General features: G+C 39.8%; 1 protein-coding gene across 2 annotated transcripts; it reads right to left on the bottom strand.

The window, feature by feature from the left end:
- Positions 1-12755: 12755 nt before the first annotated feature.
- On the bottom strand, positions 12756-22124 carry TICAM2 (TIR domain containing adaptor molecule 2). 2 transcript variants are annotated; one of them, XM_070742888.1, is made up of 3 exons: positions 22034-22115; positions 14930-14980; positions 12756-14770 (listed from the first exon to the last, which is right to left on the bottom strand). In XM_070742888.1, exon 3 carries the CDS (start codon positions 14720-14722, stop codon positions 14081-14083), a length of 642 nt encoding a protein of 213 aa, XP_070598989.1. In that variant the 5' UTR covers positions 14723-14770; positions 14930-14980; positions 22034-22115; the 3' UTR covers positions 12756-14080. The 2 variants fall into 2 exon arrangements, with proteins under 2 accessions (XP_070598989.1, XP_070598988.1); XM_070742887.1 differs by lacking the exon at positions 14930-14980 and having other exon boundaries at positions 22034-22124.
- Positions 22125-22530: the final 406 nt, after the last annotated feature.

The raw sequence follows: 22530 nt of genomic DNA, 5'->3' as shown, positions 1-22530 counted from the left end.
AAGATGCTGCCTGACTCCCAACAAGTCTGGGCAACTGACAACAATCAAATTACAATAAAATCAATAAAATACAATATAGGATAAATGTGATAGCTAGATGAAATGAAATGGGTACTGCAACAGCAAAACAATCTGCTCTTGAATTGGCATTAAGAATCACATAAGCAGGTACTGAATGACAAAGATCCTTCTCCCCTTTTTATACTGATATTCCTTGGATTATGACCATCGGCCATTCAAAAATTACTATGGCACTGGACAAATGGTATTTAAAACAGGTCCTTTTAGTTCCAGCCTTTGCCGTATCCCATGGTTATGTGATCACGATTTCCCTGACGGTTTCCAAGTCAGCAAAAAGTCAGAAGCCACAGTTATAATTCTCATAGCATCACTTAACAATGGCAACCAAGATTGCTACAATTGCCATCGCTAAGTGATATGGTCACTTCACATTACATTTTATGATTTCATTTCACAGTGATGGCAATTCCAGTCCCAATTGCTACTGTGACCCAAAGACTTCCTGTAAAACATTTTTCAGACAGTTGACAGCTTCCACATCTACTGATTACAATGTGTTTCAAAGCTAAACTACTATTACCTTGAATTACAGGATGCTACTGGGGAAGGTACACTGTATTTATATGTAAACAGGAAAAGGTAAGCCTATCAAATTTTTAAGACTTGTGGACTTCAACTCCCAGAATTCTCCAGCCAGCTATAACTGGCTGGAGAATTTGGAGAGTTTAATTGATTGATTGATTGATTGATTGATTGATTGATTGATTGGATTTGTATGCCGCCCCTCTCCATAGACTCGGGGCGGCTAACAACAGTAATAAAAACAGCATGTAACAATCCAATACTAAAACAACTAAAAAGAAAAAACCCTTATTATAAAACCAAACATACATACAAACATACCATGCATAAAATTGTAAAGGCCTAGGGGGAAAGAATATCTCAGTCCCCCCATGCCTGGCGGCAGAGGTGGGTTTTAAGAAGCTTATGAAAGGCAAGGAGGGTGGGGGCAATTCTAATCTCTGGGGGGAGTTGGTTCCAGAGGGCCGGACCTGCCACAGAGAAGGCTCTTCCCCTAGGTCCCGCCAAACAACATTGTTTAGTTGACAGGACCCGGAGAAGGCCCACTCTGTGGGACTTAACTGGTCGCTGGGATTCGTGCAGCAGAAGGCGGTCCCTGAGATAATCTGGTCCGGTGCTATGAAGGGCTTTATAGGTCATAACCAACACTTTGAATTGTGACCGGAAACTGATCGGCAACCAATGCAGTTGAAGTCCACAAGTCTTAAAGTTGCCAAGTTTGAAGGCCTCTGAGTTAGATCTTGAGTACAGTATATCAAATTCCCTGGCTAGTTGTGAAACAGACAGCAGAACAGGCAAATTGTCGGAGACAAAGAGAGGATGTCCCTGTTCTTTGCATCCCTAAAAGATTGGTAGGTGAAAAAGATCTGCTTTCTTAAGAAAAAAATGAAAATGAAGCAACAACATTTGCTACCCAAAAAAAGGTCTTGAAAATAGAAAGTGATAGCAACTGAAGCCTGCAAGCTTAGTCCTGTTAGTTGCCAAAGCATATGGCCTTCCTAGCACCTCCTACATCTCCCTCAGTTACGGGGTGTGCTTCTTGTACGGATAGAGCACTCTGCTGTTTGTCAAGTGCTCACTGAGACTCATTAAGACTTTCAAGCATGCCTCACATTAAAGGCATATTTCAAGAAACTTCAGTATCAGTTTTGACCAAGCAACACCAGGGCAGACCAAATACCTTGCATAAGATGCCATTAGTTTGTCTCTTTCTAGATACCATCTAAATTCTAGCTCTTTGAAAGTGTTTTGGCAATAGCTTTTTTGTTTCTTTCTGCCTCAGCGTAATGAGTAACATTATTTTAGCTAGCAGTTTATTTTTGTTCGTTTATTTTATCTGAATATTGACAATTGTGCAATGACTTTTATCTATGCTCCAAAATGTTTAAGAGCAAAGGTATGTTAGACATTCCAAAAAGAGCACTTCTCTGCTTGTCTGTTAACTGTTTTGCCTTCACTGGCTTTCTGACATGGGATTTCATATTTGAAACCAAGCAGCTGTGGGAAATTACAAAAGAAAAAAGAAGAAGAATGGCATGTGCAGCATCACTTCACTTTCACCTAAGCATTGACCACAAGATCATATGCTATAACATCCTCCCTGTCAACGACTACTTCAGCTGCAATCACAACAACACAAGAGCACACAACAGATTCAAACTTAATATTAACCGCTCCAAACATGACTGTAAAAAATACAATTTTAGTAATAGAGTTGTTGAAGCATGAAACTCATTACCAGTGTCATCCCCTAACCCCCCAAATTTTACCCTTAGACTTCCACGGTTGACCTGTCTGGATTCCTAAGAGGTCAGTAAGGGGTGTGCATAAGCGCACCAGCGTGCCTTCCGTCCCCTGTCCTAATACTTCTCTTATATTTCTACTAACTACATGTATATGTTTATGAACTCTATTATTTCTTCCATATTATTCCTATGTCATTTCTTCTATTCTTCCATTGATATATTTTACCATGATTATATCCTCTGAAACCTACATCATGTATTGGACAAAATAAATAAAATAAATAAAATATGAAAACTCCAAGTGGAGAACCGGGGATGGGAGGTTAACAGCAGAGCTGAGAAGATGCTTTGTTTGTTTGTTTCTGTAGGTTATTGTTAATCATTGTCAATGATATAGAATGCCTATCTTGACACTATATTGACTAAACAAACACTCTGCTCTCTGTTCTATTTAGAGTAAAGGACCTCAGCTCTTTCTATTTTTCTATTTAAGGCAAATGTTACTTACTCAGCTCTTTCTATTCTAGCTAAGAATAAAGGATAAATACAATCACACACTCATCTATACGCTTAACACGATCTGTCTGTATGCTATATGTTAATCATCCATTATTACTATTTAGCTATATTTGGGGTAAATCAATAATTGTAATTGTGTACACAAGACGTTTGCTATAAGAATAAACTGCAGCTGACCAAGGAGAGAGACTTCTTCTTAGCTTGGAAAAACTTTGTTCAGAAATCATGTGTCCATAATTACTACATTGTTTGTTTGTTTACCTTTCACCCTTCTCACTATCAAAATCAGGAAAGTGTAGTGCAGTGATTCCCAACCTATTTTTGGCCATGCCCCAACTAAGCATCTCTAAAATCCTGAGTCCTCCCCCCCATGACATATAATTCTTATTATTCAAAAAGGGAACTACTCACACGGAGGAAGCCTAAAAGGCCATTAACAAGGTTTAAACAAGGTCCCAATTGCCACCATTAAAAATGAAATTGCTCCCCATATTGAGAACCAGGGGTGTAGTGCCTTTGCTCAGATATGACTTTTCCATTTGCGAGATAAATTTCATTGCTTCATCAAAACAATATCATTTAATACTTTTAGAATAACGTAAAATTGCCTGTATAATGTTTACTTTTATGAAAATGCCTGAGTGCAGATGAATGAATATTGTCAGGGCAGATATATTGACGCTGTACTTCTGAAGACCTGAAACATCATGTCCATGACATGTTAGTCACTTTAGATATTGCTCAAGATAGATAGATTACTAGACATAACTTCAGAACATATTATGGATTGTTGTTGTTAGCTGTGAGATTGTGTCTGACCCATTGCGACCCCATGGACAATGTTCCTCCAGGCCTTCCTGTCCTCTACCATTCTCTGGAGTCCATTTAAGCTGACACCTACTGCTTCAGTGATTCCATCCATCCACCTTTTTCTCTTTTGTCCCCTTCTTCTTTTGCCCTCAATCTTTCCCAGCATTAGACTCTTCTCTAGTGGGTTCTTCCTTCTCCTTTGGTGGCCAAACTATTTGAGTTTCGTCTTCAGGATCTGGCCTTCTAAGGAGCAGTCAAGGTGGTTCTCCTCTAGGACTGACTGGTTTGATTGCCCTGCAGTCCGAGGGACTTGCAGGAGTCTTCTCCAACACCATAGTTCAAAGGCATTGATTCTTTGAACTCAACCTTCCTTATGGTCCAACTTTCACGGCCATATTATGCTGTCTAGATTTGTCACAGCTTTCCTCCCCTGAAACAAGCATCTTTTGATTTCTTGATTCCTCTAAGACTGACCACTTTGATTGTCTTGCAGTCCAAGGGACTCACAGAAGTTTTCTCCAACACCATAGTTCAAAGGCCACAATTCTTTGGCCTTTCTTATGGTCCAACTTTCACAGCCATACATTGCAACTAGGGAAAACATAGCCTTGATTACAGTGATACCTCTACCTTAAGAACGCCTCTACTTAAGAACTTTTCTAGGTAAAATCCGGGTGTTCAAGATTTTCTTGCCACTTCTTAAGAACCATTTTCTACTTAAGAACCCGAGCCTGGAAAAATTTCCCCGGAAATTTGAGAGCGGCACGAAGGCCCGGCCAGTTTCCTGCTATTCCTCCTTTAATACCAGGCATCTTGGGCTTTTCTGGGCTGGTGGTGCTTAAAGAGGCTTTGGCAGTCCAGAGTGAAGAAAGCGTTTTCCTTTCTCTGGGCGCTTGCAGAGGGAATAAACCACTTCACTGTGGTGACTCCCTCGCGTTGCCTCCCACATACCTGGCGCGAGGTTGCCTCCCGGAGTGTCTGGGCTCAGAAAGGCAAAAGAGGCGGCTTCGCCCTGGCCAAATCAACTTGGCTTCAGTCAAACTGAGGAGTCACTACAATGAAGAAAAGGCACCGGCTACAAAGCGAGCTAGTGAGAGAAGAGGGAAGCCTTTCAGCATGGGAAGGAAGAGGAAGCAGGTAGCAGCAGCAGCAGCAGTAGCCGCCTTTTGGACAAAGGAGCAGGAAGTTTCCTCCTCTCACCCGCCTGGATTTCTCTCTCTGGTGCAGTGTATGGGAGGCAGCTTCGCGCCGGGTATATGGGAGGTGCGTGCTTCTCCTCGCCGCCTCAGAGTCTGTCTTTTTTTTTTAAGCCTTAAAGTTTTGGATTTTTTTTAATTCATCTCACCTCACCTTCTTCCTTCAGCAGTGACTGTCCTCCTCCTCTTCTTCCTCCTCCTCCTCCCCCCACCCAAATTCCGAGCTTTTATTTCTTTCCTGATGGGTTTGCACACATTATTTGCTTTTACATTGATTCCTATGGAAAAAATTGCTTCTACTTTGAAAATTTTCTACTTAAGAACCTGGTCACGAATTAAGTTCTTAAGTAGAGGTACCACTATATATGAATTTTTGTTGGCAGGGTGATGCCTCTGCTTTTTAGTATGCTGTCTAGATTTGTCATAGCTTTCCTCCCCAGAAGCAAGTGTCCTTTAATTTCTTGGCTGCAGTTCCCATCTGCGGTGGTCTTGGAGCCCAGGAAAATAAAATCTGTCACTACCTCCATTTCTTTCCGATCTATTTGCCAGGAATTGAGTGGGCTGGATGCCATGATCTTAGTTTTCTTAATGTTGAGTTTCAAGCAGGGGTGGGCTACTGCCTGGACAGGGGGGCGGGACACAGTGAGGTAGCAAAATTGGAGCTCCACCCCAGAGCACCCAATTTGCACCGAAAGATGTTGAAAGAAAATGCATAAGCCACGCCCACAATGTGGTAGTAAAAATTTTGGTAGCCCTTCACTGGCAAGCCAACTTTTGCACTCTCTTTCTTCATCTTCATCAAGAGGCTCTTTAGTTCCTCTTCACTTTCTGCCATTAGAGTGGTATAATCTGCAAATAGAATAGAACAGAACAGAATAGAATCTGAGGTTGTTGATATTTCTTCTGGCAATCTTAATTCCAACTTCTAATAAAATATGATAAAGACATGCTTCTTCAACAAGGAAATTCAAATAATAATGCATGTCAATACTCTTTTCATGAAACTAGTGAAACCGGGGAAATAATGAATATATGCTTGGCAAAATGATAATGTCCAGACCACAATGTTTTTTTTATTATTTGTGTGACAACTATGTAAGAGTTAAAGCATTACTAATGGTTTTTAGAGCTATTGTGTTGGTAGCTACTGGAAAGCAGTCATAATATTGAATAGAAGACCTTGTGCTAGATGCAATGTGGTGTTTTAGTCTGGCTTAGAGCAGGGCTGCAAAAGCCACCCACATCCTTTTAATCCTAGCCACAGTGGGTGGAGCCAAAGTTTAGGCTGCATTTTACAGTTTTGGAAATTTTTTAATAAGATTGTTACGATAGGGCACCTAAATCTGGATAGCAAAAGTTCAATGGCAGCAAAGTGCCACAGAAAATGTTTGTAGCCCTCGTGTGGTTGGTTGCCCAGAGATTTGCAGCAAGACCTGATAGCCCAAGTCAAAAAACCAAACTAGAATCCATAATATTTATAAATGTTTAAGATAGTCCTTTCACTCTTGAAACTCTATCTCCAAATGTGCTTGGTATCTACTCACTTCTGAATTGCAGTTCTCAACATGCAATGCACAATTTGACCTGACCTGACCCTCAAACGTACAGAGGTTTTGCATCGCTGGCTTGGCATATTGTGAGAATCTTGACAATTGTGTTATTTGTTTGTTTGTTTAATAAATTTATATGGCGGCGTACTTGTTCACAGCGACTCTTGGCAGCTTGCAAGCAATAAAAAAACAGAATGAAATGAAATGAAATAAATTAAAATAAAATACAGTAACCTCCACCCCACTCCTAGTGCCAACACACAGCCAAATGGGCCATTTGATGAGCTGTATCCACTCTGGGTTCCTCAGGCCTGTTGGTAAAATCAGTCCTTCCGGGCCTTGTGAAAGAGTGGTCAATGGTGGGCCAGTCTTATTTCTGAAGGGATCATATTTCAAAGGGAGGTATTTTTTTTAATATAATTCATGATTCATTTGTCCATGGACTGAATTCATTAGTTCAAGACTAACCACTACATTCTCAAAACATGCTAAACTTGATCAGTTTTTCTTCTTGGTTAGAGGGGAAGGAGATGGCTTCTTTCGCAAACTTCGCAAATCTTTGAAGACCTATTTCTGCCGGTGGGCATGGGGGCCCCGTGAGTGTTGAGAGCTAACTCCGGCTGATGCTATGAATGGCTAGATCCAGCTGGATGAATGTGGATGATTGTGTTTTAGGATAAATGGGGTTTTAGTATTTTTTAGTTTTTAATATTAGATTGCTTATACATTTTGTATTGTATTCATTATGTTGTATGCCGCCAAGTTGTTTGAGAAGGGTGGCATAGAAATCTAATTAATTAAATAAATGATTAAATAATTAAATAAGCTCACTCCATTTAATGTAATTTCTAAATCAGTGTGTGGCATGAACGCTGGTTAATGGATTATATGAGTGCAATCAGAATTTAGTGAAGATGTTTTTGACCATAGTTATGTCCATATAACATATTAAGGAGTAAAGCACAGTTACAAACTAAATAATTCAGTTCATACAACACAAACCCACGAGCAGAAATCTTATGCATTGTCAAAATTAGCTAGATCACATTAATATTTCTGCATTGAGTGAATCCAGCTGTTATACAGTATTTTATAATGTAGCACGCCACACATATCCCTTGACAGTGAAAATCTACAGTATAACAGTGATGGCGAACCTATGGCACGGGTGCCACAGGTTGCACGTGGACCCATATCTGCCGGCACGCAAGCCATTGCCCTAGCTCAGCTCACATGGAGGCTCTGGGAGGGCATTTTCAGCTTCCGGAGGGCTTTTGGGAGGATGGGAGAGGGTGAAAAACAGGCCTACCGGGCCTACAACAACTTAGTTTGTTTGTTTGTTTGTTTTGTATGCCGCCCCTCTCCGCAGACTCAGGGCGGCTCACAGCAGTGATAAAACAATATACTATAACAAATCTAATATTGAAGTCTAAAATAACAATTTACATTAAAAAGCTAAAAAAAAAAATTATATAAAAAAGCATACAAACATACCATACATAAAACTACATAGGCAAGGGGAGATGTCTCAGCTCCCCCATGCCTGACGGCAGAGGTGGGTTTTAAGAAGTTTACCAAAGGCAAGGAGGGTGGGGGCAGTCCTAATCTCTGGGGGGAGCTGGTTCCAGAGGGTCAGGGCCGCCACAGAGAAGGCTCTTCCCCTGGGTCCCGCCAGCCAACATTGTTTAGTCGACGGGACCCAGAGAAGGCCAACTTTCCAATTGGGAAACAGGCTGTTTCTGGCCTTTGGGTGGGCAGGCGACGCAATTTTTGCCCTCCCCAGACATTGAATTATGGGTGTGGGCACTCAACGCAGGTGCGATAGTATGTGCGCACGCACTTTCGGCACCCAAGGGAAAAAAAGGTTTGCCATCACTGCGCTATAACCTTTATTCCAAGGACGTCCAACTTTTGTAACTTTTAAGATTTGTGGACTTCGATTCCCAGAATTCCCCACAGTCTTCTAGTATATGAGAAATGTAACCTTCCATTTCTCCAAGCTTTGTTAACGTTTTCCTGCTGTTTAAAATGTTGTGTTATGAATTACTGTGCCTGTATCCTATTTATAGCATTTGTTCCCTTCCAGTGCAACAGGAAGCTTTTGTCTGCTCTGTTTAAAAGGTTAAACTCTGCCTGTCTTGAGAACAGTCTGCATAGAGAGATGTTTTTGACTGTGTTAGCTTCAGTCGGGACATAAAAGGCTTTCTACCAGGGCAAAATGGAATTTATCCTAGCGGACAACCTTAATGGTATGTCAGGCATTCATTGCTGCCTATCTGAACAAGAACAGCTTGTACTGCTGATTGTCTGCCAGCTAGCGTTGGCTACTAATAACTGCACCTTCCCTTCCGTCAAGATCTTTGGCACAAAAACACTCACAACGTAATGGGAAAGCAAACTTTTGTGCCAAAGTTTTTTTCCCCTATAGCTTGCCTTTGTCTCCTGGGAATAGCAGTAAAAAGGGTAAACCATTAGGTATGTACATGAAATACCAATGAAACAGACCACAGTACCTAATCATAATACCATTGACCCTAAATGGGATTCCCAAAGAATTGAAAATCCTTCATGGATAATACAGTTCCTCATGTTGTGGTGACCCCCAACCATAGGTCTAGCACCAATTCTCCCAACAGAGCTTTAAGCTGATTGACAGGAAAGTCATAGAGACACCCCCACTGTAAACGCCTGACTGGTTGGATTGTAAAAATAGGTTCCAAGGCGCCAGAATAGAAGCTTTAGTTCCGAACACCATGGAAAATTTGTCTTTACAAAACTGGAGTTCTTTTTGAAATGTGCTTGCCTTTGGAGATGGGCATATAATGTTGGCAATTGGCTTGGAGGTAAAAGTTTCACTCCATTTTCCATAGTTATGTCAGTGATAGAAACATAGAAACATAGAAGACTGACAGCAGAAAAAGACCTCATGATCCATCTAGTCTGCCCTTTTATTATTTTCTGTATTTTATCTTAGGATGGATATGTTTATCCCAGACATGTTTAAATTCAGTTACTGTGGATTTATCAACCACGTCTGCTGGAAGTTTGTTCCAAGGATCTACTACTCTTTCAGTAAAATAATATTTTCTCATGTTGCTTTTGATCTTTCCCCCAACTAACTTCAGATTGTGTCCCCTTGGGTAACCTTTTTTCCTCAGCTGCCAAAAAAGCATGTATGCACGCGACAGCGTGTGTGTGTACCTACCATTTATTTACTTATTTACTTATTTACTTATTTACTTACTTATTTATTTTCTGTGCCGCCCTTCTCGAGATGACTCAGGGTGGCGTACAACATTATAAATGCAACAATATATACTGTTCGAAAAAAATAAAGGGAACACTCAAATAACACATCCTAGAGCTGAATGAATGAAATATTCTCATTGAATGCTTTGTTCTGTTACAAAGTTGAATGTGCACAACAGCATGTGAAATTGATTGTCAACCAGTGTTGCTTCCTAAGTGGGCAGTTTGATTTCACAGAAGTTTGATTTACTTGGAGTTATATCATGCTGTTTAAATATCCCCTTTATTTTATTTTTTTTGAGCAGTGTATATATAAAAAAATCTAAATTACTTTTAAAAGAATTATACAAAATTACTAAAAATATTAGAAAACCCCATATACAGTCGTACACATCCATCCATCCAATTCAATCATTCATAATATCGACCGGAAACAATCTCAACACTTGTGCCCCCCGTGCCTGCCAGCAGAGATATGTCTTCAAAGCTTTATGAAAGATGCAGTGGTTATCAACCTTACTAATGCCACGACCCCTTAATACCGTTCCTCATGTTGTGGTGACCCCCAACCATATGTCTAGCACCAATTCTCCCAACAGAACTTTAAGCTGATTGACAGGAAAATCATAGAGACACCCCCACTGTAAACGCCTGACTGGTTGGATTGTAAAAATATGTTCCAAGGCGGCAGAATAGAAGCTTTAGTTCCTAACACCGTGGGAAATTTGTCTTTTCACGCGGTCTTAGGTGACCCATGTGAAACGATCATTCAATCCCCAAGAGTCCCGATCCACACCTAGTGAGAACCACTGTCCTAATGCAATGCTGCACCACAGCCCCCCCCCCGCATGCACGGGTGACCCCCTCCCACAGCCCATTTTGGCGCTAGCAGGCCTCCTTGAAGTCCCAAGACCAAAAATGGGCAGTGGGGACACTGCACCCCTCCACGCCTCATTTTTAGTCCCAGGAGGCTTCAGGGAAGCTTGCTAGCATCAAAATGGGGGGGGGGGGAAATCCCCAATTTCCCCAATTGCCTTCTCCAGCACACACTAGTTCCCTCCTGGATTCCTTCCTCCCATGCCTTCTCCGATCTATCCCAATTTCTTTCCCCATCACACTCTAGTTTCTTCCTGGATTCCTTCCTCACATGCTTTCTCCATTCTATACTAATTTCTTTCCCCAGTGCAGCATGTGGAAATGCCCCGCCCTGCACATGCGCGGAAGAGACCCAAAGACAAGCTGGCTGGCAGAAGGCACACACATGCACAGTGGAACTAGGCTGGGGTGACAGCTGGCGTGCCTGCAGAGAAAACTCTGCGTGCGACCTGTAGCACATGTTCCATAGGTTCGCCATCTCGGGGTGGCGCAGCAGGTAGAGTGCTGTATTGCAGGCCACTGAAGCTGACTGTAGATCTGCAGGTCAGCGGTTCAAATCTCATCACCGGCTCAAGGTTGACTCAGCCTTCAATCCTTCCGAGGTGGGTAAAATGAGGACCCAGATTGTGGGGGCAATGTGCTGGCTCTGTTAAAAAGTGCTATTGCTAACATGTTGTAAGCTGCCCTGAGTCTAAGGAGAAGGGCGGCATAAAAATCGAATGAATGAATGAATGAATGAATGAATACATAAATAAATCTCACGGTTAGATAATATGCACTCAGGAGTGGAGATGTTTCAATATATTCTGCAGTTTTCCAACTTCTACTTTCATAGTAGCCTGTTGGACCAGTTTTTTGAAGCTTTTGTAATATCTGGTAAACTTTACAAATAGCTGGTTAAACATGTAGCACCCAATGTCTCAAAGAAAATAGCAAGGTCCCAAGGTAATATCTGTGGCCCCTATACCAGTAGTACCTACAGACTGATTTATTTTTAACAAATCGGAATTATTTTAAGATATACCATGAGCCTTTTGTTTTAGAGAACATCAGGTGCTTTAAAAATAGATTTGTTTTTTAAAATTATTCTGATAAAATAATTATGAAAAGAAAAAGGAATCAGACTGGGCAAGTTCATTCCACAGGTTTCTGCTAAGTCTTTACAAAGTCAGTCAAGATAAGGAGTAGGTTCCTAGTTTTATCAAATTCCTGTTAATTATGTTTTTAATTTGTGCTTCTTATTGTACTGTAAGTCACCCAGTGTGGTTTTGGAAAGTCAGATGGACAGTATATAAATGTAATGATAGAGTCAGCAATAAACCTATAGGCTATGTTAAAATAATTATATGTAATGCTTTAACCTAGTACAAGGCAAATATAGGGGGGTGGGAAACTTTAAGAACCACAAAATTAACCTAAAGAGCAGGATCCTAATTAAGATCCTAATTATCGACATAGATTACCAGACTGTACTAAGCGATAATGTGATTTGTGTTTGATTTTGTGAGCGTAAACCCAGTAATCGTGGCTTACAATTTATTTATTTATTTATTTATTTATTTATTTATTTATTTATTTATTTATTTATTTATTTATTTATTCGATTTTTATGCCGCCCTTCTCCTTAGACTCAGGGCGGCTCACAACATGTTACCAATAGCACTTTGTAACAGAGCTAGGCTATTGCCCCCACAATCCGGATCCTCATTTTACCCACCTCGGAAGGATGGAAGGCTGAGTCAACCTTGAGCCGGTGATGAGATTTGAACCGCTGACTTTCAGATCTACAGTCAGCTTCAGTGGCCTGCAGTACAGCACTCTACCTGCTGCGCCACCCCGGCTCTTCCCGTGTGTTTTATATATCAATCATGACCTATTCATCAAAACAATACTGCATTACTTGTTACGTTATATCATACTTTTCCTCCCAAAATCCAAGATGACACATGTAGATAGCTCTCCTTGCAGCATGAAATTATCACCTAATTTTATTTCATAATGACCTTTTGAAGTAGGTTGGGTTGAGAAAGGATGACTGATCTGAAGTCATTCACTGGCTTCCATGGTTGAGGCTGGCTTTCAATCTGTTTTTCAATTGTAATCAACGCAATACTTCTAGATATAGTTTTTGAGTCAGCTATACATCCAGTTAATTGTCATGCTACCCAGCCATTGCATAATCAGTATGACTGAAAATGAACACAATATAAGTATCAATGCCCAATTTTATTGTGATATATTAATAATTTAGAAACTGAAAGAATCGCCAATTTGTTATTTGATATGAGTTCCAATTCAACTCTGCTCAAATGCAATTTATTGCAATTTACAATGACATCAAAACCACAAAAGAAATGAATAACCTTTGATCTTTTTAGTTATGAAGTCCTTAACCAAAAATACTCAATAAATGAAAACAAGAATTGCCAGCAAGCTTTAACTGACACCTAGGCTCTGCAGAACTCAAGGATCTGTCCACATTGCAAAACTTCACAGAACAGACTTTATAATTCCATCGTGTTCCTTCAAAAATACAGTTTATATTGCAGCTATTCCAACAAAACGTCTTGGAATTGCTAGGTCAGTTTGATCCAAATGGAAATGATATTATTCCACTGAATAAAATAGCAGCATAAAATGAACACTGTAATTCTCAGTTGGGATCAGGGGAATGTGAGGGATTGTCCAGCCAAGCAGCATTTGAAGATGAAAGACAAATACTATATTTTAAAAGGATTAAAAATATAGTGACACATAGTAATTAATTAGGTTTACATATCCTATTTAAGCCATAAATTATGATTTATATAAGGCTGACTGGTTCATAACCTAAATCACATAATGGTTTAGTGCAAAATGTGTGGACTATATTAAAAAATGTATACATTTTTGTTGGCATCCCTTTATGACGGCTGGTTAAATAGTATTCCATATTCTGAAACAGTACGAAAATCCATAAAAATCTACCAAAGACAAAAATAGGATGAACATTCATATCACAAACAGTGATTACTCTTTAAATATGCTTTTAAATATCAGGTGAGACCATCATTTCATCATGTCTCATAGTGATTTATTAAGGTTTCAGTAGTTGTCTTTCTAACCCTAATCACCAGGAATCCTTGAAGTGAATATCTTACAAATAAAATGCTTACTCCATACATGGTCCTCCCTTCAAGACTCTTACAGCTAGAATGGTGGAAAATAAGATCTTTTTTTTTGGTAGCGTTATTCCAGGAGGTTCATCTGAAAAGCACCTCCCAAACTCTTGTTTAAGTATTCAAAACAAAATCAACAATATGGAGATAGAATGGAACATTACAGGACCTTTGAACAAATAAATTGCCTTTTTTTTCAAAAGTGCATTTGTTTTTCCAGCTGTTTTTCAGATGCGCTAGTACCGTATTTCCAATCATTGCCAGTCAGTGTAATTTTTGCCTATGCTGGTTGTCAACGCTCTGTTGTAGCCCCCGCTTTTCTGAAAGGCATCTGGTTAGGGAAAGCTGTTTTCTACATTTACCCCTAAAGGATCTTAGAGGGGGACTTCTTTCTTCCTTCCACATCGCCACACTTTTTCCTGCTGTCTATATCGAGCCTCCTGGAAAGTTTTCTTTACTTGAACAGAAAATCCAGGACTATCTTCTTGAAGAACATTAACACACTGTAGGACGAAAGGAGTCCTGTCCCATGGGAGTGGTCTATTTCGTGGCCGCATGGGTATCACACTGTTATGTTTGTGTGGGGTGGTCAGCGCACCCAAAAGAGAAGTATATGACTGGAATTCACACCAAAGGTCTCTTAAGAAGTTTTCTGTCAGCAGTATAATTATCCAGGCAGAATCATTAATGGCATCAGTTAAATTTTCAAGCAAATGCCTACCGCTAGGCATTTCCGCAAAAATGATTCCTGGTTTGATACAGTATTCATTTTGTAAGAGGTCTTGGACTCTAATGGCTTCTTCTATGTCCTCCTCAGCATGAAGAATCACAAACTTGTAGAACTCATCTTCAGACTCCTCATCACTGCTAACATTTAGGTCTTGGATGCTAGGATGGTAACAGTTTTCTAATGTGGAGTTTTGGTTAAAGTGGTGATCGTTTTGACTAGCATACTTAGTCTTCATTCTGTTCTTCAGAAAAGAGGAATAAATTCTTCTGGAAATATTGTTTCCCATTGTGGCTAACTCTTAAAAGTAAAGAGTTAGTAACCTCATTTCTCCAGTCTGTAAAACAAATGGAAAATAAGGAAGTATATTATCAGAGTTAACCTGAAAAGAATGTAGGTCAAGGAATATGGGACGGAAGTTATTAAAGGGTTGCAAAGGCAAGTTTGGAGAAGAAAACATAGGATCAGGAAATAAAAGGGAAGTCTTCTTATTTACACAGAGAAATGAGTGCAGATTCTGAAATTTTGAATATTTCTTCAAGATATTCTATGGAATAAAAAAGAACCCTTAAACTGAAAGTTCTAACTTCTCTCTCAATGTAAACATGTCAAACATGTACTTTTACTGCACATTGCAAGCTACACTAACTAATAAAATAAGCTTTAATAAAACTTACTGCTGCTAAAGAAGCCATTGTTTGCAATTCTGTAATGGTTAAGGTAATTTATTTATTTATTGGATTTGTATGCCACCCCTCTCCGTGGACTTGGGGCAGCTCACAGCATGTCCATAAAACAATATACAATTTACAATTGGATCCAATTAATATAGATAATTAACTAAAAACATTATAAAAAAACTAAGTATCATAATCATTCATTCAATACAACCAAATATATTAAACATTCAATGTCCAGGGGCTGGGGTCGAATGACCCCAAGCCTGACGGCCTAAATAAGTTTTTAAGTTCTTTCAAAAGGCGAGGAGGGTTGGGACAGTGCGAATCTCCGGGCGAAGCTGATTCCAGTAGGCTGGGGGCCCCACAGAGAAGGCTCTCCTCCTAGGCCCCGCCAGGCGACATTGTCTCGCTGACGGGACCTGAAGAAGGCCAATTCTGTGGGATCTAATTGGACGCTGGGATTCATGCGGAAGAAGGCGGTCCCGTAGGTAATCCTATAGGTTAAAAACTGTGGGATTGTAGATTCTAGTCCTGACTTAGATATGAAACAAGTTGGGTGACCCTGGGCCAGTCCCTTTCCATCTCTTGGTTTCTAGCTGAAACCATTTGATCAAAGTAGCTGTATTATTCAACCATAGGAAACCATGAAGAAGTTGTCATCTGCTCCTAGAGAGTTTACCAATTTCCTTGCATCAGAGTTGGCAGGTTTTGTATGAGTCAAAGTGAAAGTTGACTTTTTTCCTCCCTCATATTTTATAAATCTGTGAGATAAATGCTTAAAAAGGAGAGAAGCAACAAAGATAATCTGCCCAATAATCAAAGCAGACGGCTGAGTTCTTTGAAATGAAATCTGAACAGATTTTTATGCAAAACAGAAACACATCATTCATTTAATTAGCTAATGAATGAATTTAATTTCAAATTTTTTTAAAAAATCCTTTTTATTTGTAAAGATTTGGCTTCATTAAATTGTTTCATAAAAATTTCCCTGTTTGCAAGGCTATATGTTTATTTCACCACTTCCTTATCCAAAGCACTTTACTTTCTGTTTCCCTAGAACTGGGTTTAAGCACCAATACTTTGATAAGAGCACTTCAAACTCTTCCACTGAAAAGACTACAACATTGTAAAGTTATTTGTCCTAATGGCAGAGAACTGAGAACAGAGAAAGTGAACACAAGAACAAGGGGACACAATCTGAAGTTAGTTGGGGGAAAGATCAAAAGCAACATGAGAAAATATTATTTTACTGAAAGAGTAGTAGATCCTTGGAACAAACTTCCAGCAGACGTGGTAGATAAATCCACAGTAACTGAATTTAAACATGCCTGGGATAAACATATATCCATCCTAAGATAAAATACAGAAAATAGTATAAGGGCAGACTAGATGGACCATGAGGTCTTTTTCTGCCGTCAGACTTCTATGTTTCTATGTTTCTAACTGGAGGAGCAAAAAACCAGAAAATATGTTTTGTCTCATGTATCTAACAGAATCTGTTATTAACAAAAGTACTGTTGCTCAAAATTTGTATGGAAAATTCAACAAGGAAAGGACAATTCAACAGTCTTGACAAAAATGAAATTCAGATAATTTTGGACCAACCCTGTTACAAAGCACATACGTTTCCAGGTCTACACAGTTACACTTAAAACACCTGAGAATATCTGCTCCACAAATCAGTTTTAATTATTGTTGTGTATTAGTTCTATTGTATTATTAGATCAAGTTGTCATTTTTAAATTCCACTCATTGTTTTATCTCCATCTCTTTTTTCCAGGTTTTAAAAAATATTTTTAGCTTTTTGTGTAATTTTTTTTGTATTTTCTATTTTTTTCCTTTTAAATTCCTTTCCACTTTCCTTTTTTTTTTTACATCTCTTTGGTTTACTGACATGAGATAGATTGCATATCATGAGAACTGGCAAAAATACTATTCTTCATTAGAAAGACTTCACTAAAATCTACAAAAGTTAGCAAAGGATCAATACTTTTTTTTTTTGTATTTGTGGTATGTTATCTAAAGTACAGGCCTCAGATCCTATTAAGGAATGAGGACAAGGAATTCCAGAAAACGGTTACAATCATTTTACTAAGTGTTTGATGGACAAAATCACACATATGCATTCAGGATTAATGAGTCCAATGTGTTGACACAGATGATGCTTTCCCTTATGATTCATCTGATCTTGTGAATACCAATGATGTAGAAGAATTCTATGTGAATACTGAGTATGTGGGCTGGATCTTTGCCCTTCCTGGCTCATTTCATTGATGGAAATGAAGAGCTAGATCCCCAAAATGAGTCTTTGAAATAGGACTGGTACCATCACCTTTGACAAAGGCAGCAGTACTGATCCTTGACAATTTCCATCTTGTCTCTAACCTTTTCTTTCTTGAAGGCCAGAAAATTGTGTAAGACAATTTGTCTAGAATCTGTTGTGGCCTGACAGTGGCCAGCAGAGTTGGTGGCACACTTGGACAGTGTGTAGGTGGGGGGGGCATGGGCCAGTCCTGGAGTCTGGGGAAGGCTCTGATGAGTGCTTTGCGTCAGAGGCAGAGATGGGGCCAGAGGCAGAGATAAGTGGGGCAGAAGAACAGCTGGAACCTGTTCCCAATGAGTGCATGTGCAGAGCTGTCAGGAGAAGGGAACAATTAAGGAACAAGGTCAACTTGGGAGTAAAGGCACAAGAGGACACTGAATAGCTCCTCCCACAGGGAATAAATAAGAGTGAGATGAGAGTGGTGTTTACAAGAGACATTTAGTTTGTTTATTTGTTTATTAGTGTGGAGATTTGCTTATCTGAGTTTGTGCCTCACAAAGACTCCTTGCCAAGTACCTTAGGTACCTCTACCTAAGAATGCCTCTACTTACGAACTTTTCTAGATAAGAACTGGGTGTTCAAGATTTTTTTGCCTCTTGTCAAGAACCATTTTCCACTTACAAACCCGAGCCTCCGAAACTGTAACCGGAAAAGGCAGGAAGAAGCCTCTGTGGGGCCTCTCTAGGAATCTCCTGGGAGGAAACAGGGCTGGAAAAAGCAGGGAGAAGCCTCTGTGGGGCCTCTCTAGGAATCTCCTGGGAGGAAACAGGGCTGGAAAAAGCAGGGAGAAGCCTCCGTGGGGCCTCTCTAGGAATCTCCTGGGAGGAAACAAGGCCGGAAAAGGCGGGAAGAATCCTCCATGGGGCCTCTCTAGCAATCTCCTGGATAGAAACAGGGCCAGAAAAGGCGAGAAGAAACCTCTGTGGGGCCTCTCTAGGAATCTCCTGGGAAGAAACAGGGCCTCCACCCTCCCTGTGATTTCCCCAATCGCACGCATTATTTGCTTTTACATTGATTCCTATGGGAAAAATGGCTTCTTCTTACAAACTTTTCTACTTAAGAACCTGTTCATGGAATGAATTAAGTTTGTAAATAGAGGTACCACTGTATTTCATTGTACAGCGTATCAGCCTGGCAACTATCCAAGGTCTGTGTTTGCAATTCACCCTTAAAAGATTGTTTGCCTGAAAATGTTTCCCAAGACATCACCTTTGTGTTGGAAATGTAAGAAAGAAATAGGATCCTACTACCACCAATGGTGGACATGTAACAAAGCTAAAATGTACTGGAGAATGATAGAGAAAATGACAAAAGAGATAGTAAAGCAAAACATAGAAATTACCCCGGAGTTCTGCTTACTAGGAATTACTAACCAAAATTACAAAAAAGAAGTTTTGTATTTAATTATACATATTTTCACAGCGGCAAGGATTATTTACGCGCAAAATTGGAAAGGGGAAAATATCCCCAAAGAAGAGGAAGTTATTACAAAAATATTAGATTGCGCGGAAATGGATATGATGACAAGACGCTTAAACGATCAAGAAGAAATGAAATTTTATGAAACATGGAACAAAGTTTATGTATGGATAGATAAGAAAAAACAACAACAGAAAATTAAAAATAAATATAGATGTTTTGGTTTAAATTTTCCTTTTTCTGTTTAAGAACAATACTAGAATTAGTTTATATACATAGAATTGATAAGACTGTTTGGTTTTATATTAGTTACAACTATTTTTCTTTTTTTTAAATATCAATTTTTCCTTATTAGATATTTTTGTATTAGTAGTATCAAATTATGTATTTAACTATGTATTCCTTTTTCTATATCTGCATTTATACTTTTGAGAAAAGCGGGGAAGATACATCCCCACACTTTATGTTGAATGTTGGTAAGTCTGTGTGTCAATTTTAAGAAAATTAATTAAAAAATATTGGGGGAAAAAAAAGATTGTTTGCCTGGACTTTGCTGGATTTGAATGTTAGGAATTCACATTAGCCAAATAAAAGTTTTGTTTGGGGGGGGGGGGGACAAGGAGTCTGTTGTGTGATTTTGTGAAGCCTAGGTCAGAATCAAACCCTCAATTAAAATTCAGATTTGGGCATAGGATTGAAATGATACCACTTGGATTTGGGGATAATCTATAGCTATGAGGAAATTGAATGGGAAATAGCTCACCAGACAGAGGGACTGTTGATCCAAAAGTCATTTAATTCCAGAATCCAGAATTATTCCAACTCTAGGTTGTTGTTTTTATCTAAGAACCCAAGAAAATGTTATGGTCTTTCTAACTGTTAAGTCCCGGCTATCTATCTAATAAGCATTCTCCAATTTGTGTTACAGACGGTCCTTCAATTATGACAACAAATGGGCTACATGTGGACACTACTAAGCACCAATTGGTGTGGGCAGAGGGCAAATGCTATGTATGGAATGTGAAAAGGCTGGTGTACACACCACAGGTTACAGGTAGACAGAATGTGGCAAGGGAGTACGACGTTCTCTGGGATCTCGAACTCCATAGCAGAATTCCCTGGGAGAAGAAAATATGAAGGAAATGATCTACTTGCAAGCTTCTCTCCCAGCTTCCCCACTGAGTTTCCTTGTGGGAAGTCAGAAGGGAAGGTCACAAATGGTCATCACATGATTGCATAAGCACTCAGATTGTGATTGTGATTGCAGAGATGTTGCGATAGCCACAACTTTGCAGTTAATGTTAAGTCTCCTTCATTCTGCACTGTTGCAATTTTAAACAGTTTATCGAACAAGTGGTCATAACTTGAGGACTATTATTACTACTAATGTTGTTTCTATAATATAGGTGACATTATAGATGGTATTGCTTAAAGGACAGTGAAAAAGAAAAAAATAGAATCAAACCTCATTTGATTGAATGGAAAAAAATCCCAGAAAAAAAGCAAGGGCAAACCACTTCCACATTGTTGAAAAAACAAAATTGGGGGAAACAGTCTTTTTTTTATATGAGTATGTCTGTAGATTTCAAAATCTCTCTAGAGCAGTTTTTCTCAAATTCAGCAACATTAAGATAAGTAAATGTCTACTTCCAGAATTCCCCAGCGAGCATGCTAGGATGATGTCACCAGATAGAACATCTTCAATAGATATTTACAAGTAGTCCTCAAGTTATGACCATAATTGAGCCTAAAATTTATGCTGCCAAGTGAAACATTCGTTAAGTGAGTTTTGCTCCAATTTATGACTTTTCTTGCCACTGTTGTTAAATTGAATTTGTTAATTTAATCACAAGTTGGTTAAGTGAATCTGGATTCCCGGTGACTTTGCTTGTCAAAAGGTAGCTGAAGCTGAACATATGACACCAGGATTACTGCATCCGTCATAAATATGAACCAGTTTCCAACATGGATCATGTGACCATGGGGATGGTTATAACAGTTGCAAGCGTGAAAAATGATCGTCACTTTTTTCAGTGCCTTATAACTTTTTTTAATGTTCATATGTTGGGTTTTTATTTTTGTAAGCCGCCTACAGTCATTGAAAGTGGGTGGACGACGCTACCAATTTTCTTCAATAAATGATAGAACAATAAAATAATGAAAAAGACCGATATTGTGACTCATGGCAAGAAAAATAACTCGAAACAGCAAACCACAATTTTGTTATTCATAAATTTCATGAATTCCTACATTTTAAACCTGAACACTTCTTCGAGACCGCCTTCTACCACATACCTCCCAGCAACCGGTTAGATCCCACAGGGTTGGTCTTCTTCAGGTCCCAACAGCTAAACAGTGTCCGCTGGTGAGTCCAAGGGGGAGAGCCTTCTCTGTGGTGGCCCCGACACTCTGGAATCAGCTACCTAATAGATCTGCACTGTCCCCACTTTATTGGCCTTCCAGAAAGACCTGGCTTTTCTGAAATGATCTGGGCCATTGACCTGATGGGAGTTGCTAGCGAGGTCGGCCCATGAATGTCGGCCCATGAATTGATTCTTGACCAATGTATCTTTTTTCTTTTATGTACACTGAGGGCACCAAAGACCAATTCCTTGTGTGCCCAATCACACTTGGCCAATAAAAGAATTCTATTCTATTCCATTCCATTCTTCCATTCCATTCCATTGATGGATGGCTGAAATTATTTTAAGTTGAATTATTTTTATATTGATCCACGTTTATTTTTGTTGTGAGCCACGCTGAGTAGGAGGGAAATGGGCGGCATAGAAATATAATTAGTTAGTTAGTTAGTTAGTTAGTTAGTTAGTTAGTTAGTTAGTTAGTTAGTTAGTTAAACAAACACACCCTTCCTTTTTCCAAGCCATCAAACAATTGCCATAACTTGCTTAGTCGGATGAATTAAATTTTCACACTTCCAGAAGTTTGAACGGTAACCCAAAGAAGGCAATGGGGGGAAAAAACCGTCGTATTTCCTCAAAAGCCCACCGTGGCTTTTCACAGCTCTCCCAAGCCCGAAACCTTCCATTTGGTTCGGCTCCCAACCGCCCTCATTCGTAACCCACTTCGGCAAAGCCGAGCTTGGATTTTGGCGCGGCTATTACGCTTAACAAACTCTCTCCTCCCCACCCCCCTCCGTGGGTCGCGAAGCCACATTTACCCGCTTCATCGGGCGACGAAATCCGTTAGAACCCGGCGCAAAAGGTATCAACGGAAGCCACCGACTTCCTCGCAATTCGTCCGCCGGAATAAACCCCCGCAGCGGAGTTACCGGAGTTATTGGGGGGGGGGGGGGGAGAAAAAGGAGAAGCGAAGGCGGGGTGGAGCCGGCTGACGTGCCGCGCGACCTCGTTCGCTCTTCCCCTGAGGCAGCTCTCGGCTTCTTTTAAAGGCCATAGGGGTCAGTTTTGTCATCCTAATTCGGATTTGAGCCCTTACGCTTGCGAAATCGAAGTTATTTTAGTTGCAACAAGAACATTTTCCCCCAAACGCCATCACACTGCTAAACTAATTCCCCAAACACTGTCAAACTATTTACTAAGTCTGCCCTGCTATTACTACTGGTTTTTTCTCATCATTTTCCCCAACGCCATCACTCTACTAAACAAATAATTCCCTCAACACTGTCAGACTTTTTACTAAATCTGCACTTCTATT

Source organism: Erythrolamprus reginae, chromosome 2 (genome assembly GCF_031021105.1).
Source record: "Erythrolamprus reginae isolate rEryReg1 chromosome 2, rEryReg1.hap1, whole genome shotgun sequence".
Lineage (NCBI taxonomy): Eukaryota > Metazoa > Chordata > Lepidosauria > Squamata > Dipsadidae > Erythrolamprus > Erythrolamprus reginae.
This window is presented reverse-complemented; position numbering and strand designations above follow the sequence as displayed.